General features: G+C 40.0%; 1 protein-coding gene across 3 annotated transcripts in view; it reads left to right on the top strand.

Annotated features, from left to right (window-relative positions):
* The first annotated feature begins 3,115 nt into the window (after window positions 1-3,115).
* The window catches only part of TMEM220 (transmembrane protein 220), an 8,139-nt gene continuing 2,264 nt past the window's right edge, over window positions 3,116-8,990 (top strand). For 2 of the 3 annotated variants that reach the window (XM_015426295.1, XM_015426296.1), the window contains exons 1-3: window positions 3,116-3,231; window positions 6,605-6,665; window positions 7,899-8,022. In XM_015426295.1, the coding sequence (XP_015281781.1) occupies window positions 3,130-3,231; window positions 6,605-6,665; window positions 7,899-8,022 (287 nt within the window). In that variant the 5' untranslated portion in view covers window positions 3,116-3,129. Of the gene's footprint in view, window positions 3,232-5,699; window positions 5,730-6,604; window positions 6,666-7,898; window positions 8,023-8,990 lie in introns of all 3 variants that reach the window. The other variant, XM_015426297.1, reaches the window with a different exon arrangement.

Raw genomic sequence — 8,990 nt, forward strand, 5'->3', positions numbered from 1 at the left:
CACCCAACGGAGCATGCGCATTCGTAGTGTACACAAAAAAAGAAAACCAGTTCGCCGCGCCGCGCGCTTCTTCATTGCGCGCAGGCGTGTGTTGTGATCGGCACCTCTCCCTTGCCATGGAACCTCCACAGTACCTCCACAGAACCTCCACAGTAGGTCTGATCGCTTTACTGCATGTTAGTTTGCCCCGGGGCAAACAGCCACACTTCTCCTCTGCAGTTTCCTGCCCGTGTGGCAGGGGCCTATATTTCAAAATCAGGGAGTAAAAATTGTTGGAGGAAATGTGGAGAGGTGGGAACGTTCAGTCATATGAGGTGGGATTGTCCTTTGGTTAAAAAAGTTCTGGGATCAGATTGGTATAGAAGTGTTGGGGATCGTGGGAAGAAGGGTAAGAATATCTAAAGCAATGGCACTTATTAGTCTGAATGGTATAGGGTTAAGGTTAAAAGAGGAATGTAAATGGATTGATTTGATGCTAGTAGCAGCAAGACAAGTGATAGCAAGGAATTGGAAAGAAGCCGAGGAACTGACGATTAAACATTGGAGGGATAAAATGAATAATATAATAATCTTAGAGTATCTTACAATGAAGATACGTAGAATAAATGGGTTAAAGGTTAGTGAACAGGAGGAGGACTGGTTCAGAAGGATGGCGGGGTATTTGGGAAAGTTTAAAAAAATTGGGATGATTAGTCAGTTAATAGGAAATTGAGAGGTTAATTTGATTATAAGATTAAGATGGAAGGAAGTTCTTCTTAATGTTTAGCCGAAAACTCTTCTGATTTAATTTCATCCTGTTGGTTTTGGTCCATCGTTCTGGACCAGAAGAACTACAGTCTAAGAGCGGCATTCACCGCACTTCTCTTTCAGTCTATGCCCACCGAAGTGCTGTCTGGAAGGTAGTTACCACAGGAACAACGCATTTGTGTATGTGGAACCTCTGTGAAAGATTTATTCCATTATATAATGATTATATAATGATTATATAATGATTTGTCCTTTATACTCGGACCTCAAAAGCAGATTCCTATTCCTAGTGTACAATCTACCTGACAGTGAAAAGTTGATCTTTCTCTTGTCGGACACAAATCCTTTGGTCTCACATAAGGTAGCGCTTTTTGCACTTGCTGCTAGGAAAGTTAGATCCAAGGCGGCCCTTAGAAATGTTTTATAAGGTATTATAAAATACTGATACCATGTTTTTACTCCAAATTGTTGTAATGTTGATATTTTAGCCATATAATTGAGTTTTATCCTGAATGTAATGTTTTAAACCATAAGTACTCTTTGAATGCAATTTTGTATTGTAACCGCCAATGGCCATATACAATAAAATCTTACAGTACAGACCAGAAGAACTCCATACCATCCTCTACATGACAGCCCTTCAAGTACTTGAAGATGGTTATCATATCACCTCTCAGTCGTCTCCTCTCCTAGCTAAACATACCCCTCACCATCTTCGTTGCCCTCCTCTGGACACGTTCCAGCTTGTCTGTATTCTTCTTAAATTGTGGTGCCCAAAACTGAACACAGTACTCTAGGTGAGGTCTAACCAGAGCAGAGCAAAGCAATACTATCACTTAGTGTGATGTGGACACTAAACTTCTCTTGATACAGTCCAAAATCGCATTTGCTTTTTTAGCTATGGCATCACAGTACTGACTCATGTACAGTGTATAGTCTACTAAGACTCCTAGATCCTTTTCACACCTACTACTGCCAAGACAAGACTCCCCCATCCTATAATTATGCATTTGATTTTTTCTACCTAAATGCAGAACTTTACATTTATTCCCATTGAAATTCATTTTATTTGTTTTAGCCCACTTTTCCAGCCTGTCAAGACTCTTCTACCATATTTGCTACCCCTCCCAATTCAGTATCATCTGGAAACTTAATAAGCATTCCCTCTTGAAAAGTATGCAGACGGAGAGTGATTTCAGCTAAGCGTACCTTTATTTAGTTCAGGACAAAGACAACTGACCGGCTCGCAGGCCGGTTTATATGCATTCAGAAAACCCGCCACCAAGCACACCTAAACACACCCCCTACTCCCGATAGGCTATTTACAGTAACCGGGCGACCATTGGTCTGAATACATTGGCTGTTAGAGGCTGAATACATTACACCTCTATTCCTTCATCCAAAAAATGTATTAAGATGTTGTGGTTGCATATTGCAGTGGACCATTGATAGTGGTGGAGCAAATGAGTTCAGGCCAAGTTTTCCACTACTGCTGACAATTTCACTGAAGAACCCCATTTGGAAACTACTGCTGGGGAGAGAAACACAGTTCATATTGTCATAAAGATTACGTGTATCTATTTTGCTGTGTAATATTGTGAACTTCCTGCAAATTGCACTTCTTGAACTTACATACACTAAAGCAGATAAATACGCTACCTTCAAACTATTATTTACAATTGTTGCTTCTACTCATGTAGCTAAAATAAATATCTCATGTCATGCTGTAAGCCTGCATGTGACAAAATGGACTCTGACCCACAAGTTTTTAAAAAACATTTTTTGTCTCTAAGGTGCCACAAGAGTCTTGCTGCAACAGATCAACATGACTGCCCATCTGGAAAGTACCTCTAAGGCTGCAGTCTGAAATGTTTTTAAGGCATACCTTGCAGTAACTTGCTGAGTACATATGTTAGGGAGTCTACTTCGCAAACTGTACCTATTATGCCTGGTGAATAATATGGAAGGAAGTCGTGTGTGGCTTCTTAGATACTAACATTTATTAAGTATAAATTTTTCTTGGGTCAGGAGCTCACTTCAGCAGATGGTTATATAACACATCTAAATAAAGGGGCTGTAGTCTACCAAAGTTTATATGCTACAATGGATCTGTCACCACAAGCTTGTGTGTGTCTGCCGCAAAAGACCAATAGCCGCTACTCCTGTGGAATGTCTTTACTGAGCTAGGTACTACAAAACCCTACTGCCCTCTTCGTACCGCGTTGAGAGCGTGGGCGGTTCATGAAACTTACTCTGCTGTGTTATTATTGCTGAAGGACGAGTCTTTTCATTGGCGCCCTTGCGCTTCTACGGCCGGGAAGGGGGTGGGGGGGGGGGAAGTAGGCGGTTTCATTACTGGAGCCAAGCGGGCGGAAGAGAGCGATGGAGAAGGCTGTTAGAGGCCCCGTTTCCGCGTCTAGCAGGCTCTGGAGACTCAGCAACTTTGTCATGGCTGTCTTCTTCGGGCTAGCGGGGGCAGTGCAGGTCAGGGGCTGCCCTGTGACGGGTGGATTAGCTAATAACGCTGATATGATTATAATTGTGATATGTACCTTTAAGGATGTCGCAGTTTCGCAGATGCATGGAATGATGGGGGATAGTTTCTCTTAAGAAGGGAATCTTGCCGGTATGTTAGAGGTCGTTCTGCTGTCAAGTATCAGAGCAGAAGGTTTTGTGCCTGGTTTAAGAAATGCTAATATACTGGTTTGCCTCCTGTATAAATGTTGAGTTGTAAATAAGAGGTAAGTCTAAATAACACAGCATATGCTCCTTTATAATACTAGGATTCAATTCAGCTACATGGTGTCCTTTGTGTTATAATGATTATGTTTAATTCTAGGGAGATAACTTCTGAGGAAGATCTACTAAGAATAATTTCTGAGGAAGGTCAACTATGAAATGGGCTTACATCTAGATGCTCCTCATTTGTTATGACTTATTACAGAAGCTGTTCTATCACAAGGATGGGACTTTTCTAAATTTGTGATACAGGATCACATTATTAGATGTGATATTTTCCTGTCATCTATGTAATATGTAAGAACCATATGTATTTTTTGTTAACTATAAAACATAGTAGCCATAAATCACAGTGATTGTTTGTAAAGGGTGTCACTGTAGCTCAACAGTAAGAGAATAGGCATGGTGTGCTCTGAAACACTAAATGAAGTTTGTTAAAGGTGGAAATATGTGAAGGTGGAAAGAAACCCTTAGCAGAAATGTGTGATGCAGTCATTTCACTCTAACCAGAATGGGGGAGAGGGATCAGTACTGCATATAACAGAGAAAGTGAATTGGTACAAGATAGCAGTTAATTGATAAACCAATTATAATATTTCCTAGAATTTTCAGTGCATTCCAAATGTCTGCATTCATCTTCAGTAGAAGATCCCAAACAGTATTTTCCCATTCCCTGCCCCAGATGTATGAAGCACAGGAATTCTAGTCAATTTACCAAACCTTTTTTGACCTCGGAAGTAGTATTTATTTCTAATATGTCCCATCCAAGGGCTCTGTATAGTTTTCCCCTGCAGAACTGTCAGGTCTGTGTTTAAAAAAACCAGAAAAGGAATACCCCCCCGGGAAAAATTTTTTAGAGCATTTTGATAATTTTTAGTATAGGAAAAGATGAATAATTATTTACATTTTCAAGACTCTCTTATTAATGAACACTGCCCTTTTAAAAGTATTCTTTCCTCAGATGTTTCCCTTAGTTAAATTGATTTAGACCAGAAACTGCTTGTGAGTGAGTCCAGTCAATTTGACCACTTCATTTAGTTGTATAGCAGCTGTGATTAGGAAAACAGAGAAAGTTGTTTTCTGCCACAGTAAGCCTTCACCCGCTCACCCTGCCTCCTGTTACTAAGAGATTTGTACAGACAGCAATACCAGATGAGAGCTAACATGAATGTAGCAATAAAATAATCAATTTCAATTACCACACAAAAATAAGTACAGTAATATGCACACAGTTTAAACTTGCTGGATTGCATGGGTGAAATCTATATGCAGTTGGCAATTTGCTGGGTAACTGGTATAATCATATGTAATATTACATCTGCGTGAATGCAGTTGAAATGAAACTCAAATTCCAGCAATTTGCCACTTTGTGTATATCTGAGCACGAGGACCACTGAATTTGAACTGGTGACTCCAGGTTGAAGAAAGGGGAAAAAAGCAGGCTATTGACTACTGTTCTTGACTTAGGAACGGCAGAACATGGAGGGAGCAAAAGGCCACCTAAAAGAAATATAGGCAAAGTGACAATGTCCTCGAAAGGCCCTTTTTTCCATTCTGAATTTGCATGAAAATAAAAGGAGCAGTTGTTGGGAACAAGCTCAGTTGAAACACAGTTCCAAGGTATGGACACCAGTACTGCAGGAGACCCTCTGAAGCGTGTAGCAGCTCTGAAGAGATCTGTTTGTCTTATTGTGCTATGGGGATGATGGAGCACTGTCTTCACCTACGCCCACTTGCAAAGTATAATGTTTCTCTCACTATGAGAAAGAATAGAGATCATTGGCAATGGCAATGGGTCTTGCACCTACCTTATAGTGCTAAGGTTCCCAGTCTGCTTGTGGGGAAGGAAAAAAAATGCCAAACTTGTTATTAGTTCTACCAGTCTGCCTCCACTTCTCACAACTGAGAAGAGATCACTGGTATTTACAGCATGGATGGAGACGGCATGATCTGTGTGAGGGTATTCAAATGGACTGAGTATTCGGCATATGTGAATGAGTAGTAGGCTAAATACTGTGTGTATATGAGTTATTTAACATGCCTTCAGAGAAATGTTTTCTATTTCACGAAGTTGATTTGAGAATGAATTAAGCAAACCCCTGGAATTTTAGATTTAAATGCTCAGATTTAACTGGTTTATTGGTCAGTGGGAGAAATTTTTATGCTGTGGAAAGTTTATTATTTGAATTTGTTCCCTGCCTTCTTTGCTTCAGGTCAATGACCCTGATCCAGGACTTTGGATAGTGAGTACTAAATGAAAGGCTATTGTAAATTATTGTCAACTTAACATTGGTACAGGCGCTAAACTTTAAGCCCTATTGCTTAGTGGAAGTCCTCGTTTCTTTATATAATGCTACCAAGAGGGGTGTGGAATGGTACAGAATAGCCCGATCTTGTCAGATCTCAGAAACTAAGTGGGGTTGGTACTTGAATGGGAGACCACCAAGGAAGACTTTGTAGAGGGAGGGAACAGCCAACCACCTCAGCTTAATCATTTGCCTGGAAAACCTTTAGGGTCACTGTAAGTCAGCTGTGAGCACTTCTCTCTCTCTCTCGCACACGCACACACCCTACCAAATAACATCAAGATGGGTAGCCATTTTAGTCTGTCTGTAGCAGCAGAAAAGAGTTCAGTAGCACCTTAAAGACTAACAAAATTTGTGGTAGGATATGAGCTTTCATGAGTCACTGCTCATTTCTTCAGAAAGCTCACGAAAGCTCATACCCTACCACAAACTTTGTTAGTCTTTAAGGTGCTACCTAATTCTTTTCTACCAAATAACATGTTACTTGAATCATCAGGCTGCATAATTCTATGCTTATCATTTGTCAAAAAATGGGCAATTCTATCAACAGGATCTTTTCTCTTGATGAATAGCTTTGTGATCAAAGGGCACTTGTGTGAACAAATGAAGCCCCTTTATGCTACTGGGTTCCTTTACTGCTGCCTCTTTCTGTAAGTCCGGCACTAACTTCTTTCTTATATCTTCTGGTGGGGTTGTGTTGCTGTTACCAGTCCTTGCTGATTGTTCCTTTTTTATTGTTATGGCAATCTGACTAGGCTATTTTGACTTCTCTTTAGCCCTGCCTTGATTTATTTATTGTATCTTCCTTTCAGGTTGTCTACGCTGTGCCTGCAGCTCTCACACTGGTTGTCAGTCTTAATCCACCAATTGCAGGTATAGTACTGATAAATAGATTTCCCCCATTGAGGCCCAACGGAGTTAGGTCTCAGTGAGCTACATGTCTTCCTCTCTGTTTATCTTAACATTTATTATAGTTTTATTTCCTGGTTAGAAGTGAAGAAAAACAATCCCCTACAGCTAATTTCCCATATTGGAAAGTTGGACCACATAGTTACTACTCTTTAACATTTAGGTGATATACTATACCATATTCACCATCCAGGTCGCCAATGTTCCCTCTAATCTGTGGAGTCTTGTGAGCAAAAATTCTACTTTGTGAGCCCCTGGCATTAAAGTTGTGAGCCAGCGATTTGGCTACTGCAGAAGTTAGTTTGCTCTGGAGCCCTCCTTCCTGAGCTGAGACAAAAATGTGTGAGCCAGAGGCTAAAAAACTGTGAGCTAGCTCACACCAACTCAGCTTAGAGGGAACACTGGTCCCAATGTCTTCCAATGGGACCTCTTAATTCTTTTGAACACCCTTTTCTAATTGCAACTCATTTTATTCCAATTCTCTTAATATTTTTTTCCTCCTCACACTTATTATGTTCTTCTGGCATTTCTAGATTTCCCACTTGGGACCTCTGAATTCTTCTTAACATTCTTTTCCAGTTGCAAATAATTTTAATTCTAATTATTTTCATAATTTTTTCTCCTCATACTTTCCACATTTCCTACTTTACATAGGTTTTATTTTTTTAAGTAGGGGTATTCAGAGTGATGACTTAACATCACCTAAATTAACAATAATTTCTGGCTGTCCATTGCACTGTAATATCTTGTTTTTCTGGCATTTAGAAACTATTGTGTTTCTGGGTTTTTTAATTGGAAATGTATTTCTTTATTAATTCCAAGTCAGTATAAATTTGCCTACTTTCTTTTTCTTTTAATGGTGAATTCTATCCTTTCTCCTACAGTTCACATCCTTATCAAGTCTTTTCTATAAGCTGCAACTGGAATTAAGGTGCCCTGATAGTGTTTCTTCTGTTTTCTGCAATGTAACACCATCCCCACATATACTAGTGATTTGTTAATCTTTTTAAATATTATGTACCTGCATGATTCTGTCTGATTTGGTGATCTCTAATGTTTTCCAGGTATACAATCAGTTTTTTGTTCTCTTTATTGTTGACTGAAAGCTGCTGAATGGATCATCCAAGAAAAATGAATTCAGTATCAATGTGTGCACTTTATTATAATTGACTATATATGTCTTACTACATTTCTTAGATAACTTTGTATGGAGGAGTCTATCAGATCTTCACTTAGCTGCTTGTGTTGGTGGTTCTGCCATTTTGGGGTACTCTTTGTTGGCTAATGCTCAAAAGAACATCTTGCATGAAGAAGAAGGCAGGTGAGTTATGAAGTCATTTTTGCACCAATTCCACATTATTATAATAAACAGTGGTCTCGTGTCTCCAGCAGCTGTCTCTAGCATATTTTCATTAATTAAATTCTTGAAATAATGTCTCCCACCCATTTTTAAAAACAATTACATTTCTAACCCTTGTGAGGGGACAATAAGACACACCTAGCAGTGCCATCTGAAGGAGAGTAACATCCCTGTAAGCCCATTGAAGTCAGTGGGCGTACAGGAGTGTAACTCTGGTTAATCCTGCCTTGTATGTTGTGTGCCCTAAAGAATCAGAAGGCATATAGATGGAAGGGTAAGCATACTTGTATTGACTGGGTAGATGGCGAATATAATTTGTAAGCTATCTGCAGATGGATTTTTTAAAAAACACAGCAATGGGATTGTGCTGATCTTCTAGAACATACACTGTAGGTTTTTAGTGTTTTTATCATTAAGGCAGTATTAGTAAAGGTAAAGGTTCCCTTGCTTGAAAGCCAGTCGAATCCAACTCTAGGGTTGCGGTGCTCATCTCCGTTTCAAAGCCGAAGAGCCAGCGCTGTCCGAAGACATTTCCGTGGTCATGTGGCCTGCATGACTAAACACCAAGGCGCACGGAAAGCTGTTACCTTCCCACTGAAGTGGTACCTATTTATCTACTTGCAATTTCTTGCTTTCGAACTGCTAGGTTGGCAGGAGCTGGAACTAGAGATGGGAGCTCACTCCATCATGCGGCACTCGGGTCTCGAACTGCTGAACTACTGACCTTCCACAGTCTGCAGTTCAGCGTCTTAACCACTTGAGCCACTGCAGCAGTATTATTGATTTGTAAAAGACTTCGAAGCATCGGAAGGGTAATTGTTCACAGGGCATACACTCATTTTTTGTGTCCTGCCCTGGTTTCCGGTCATACTAAGTTTGCAGGTTTCCAGAACACTTCTGAGTTTACCCCTGAAAAGTCAAAACATCAA

Source organism: Gekko japonicus, unplaced genomic scaffold (assembly GCF_001447785.1).
Source record: "Gekko japonicus isolate JY-2015 unplaced genomic scaffold, Gekko_japonicus_V1.1 scaffold501, whole genome shotgun sequence".
In the NCBI taxonomy this organism is placed as follows: domain Eukaryota; kingdom Metazoa; phylum Chordata; class Lepidosauria; order Squamata; family Gekkonidae; genus Gekko; species Gekko japonicus.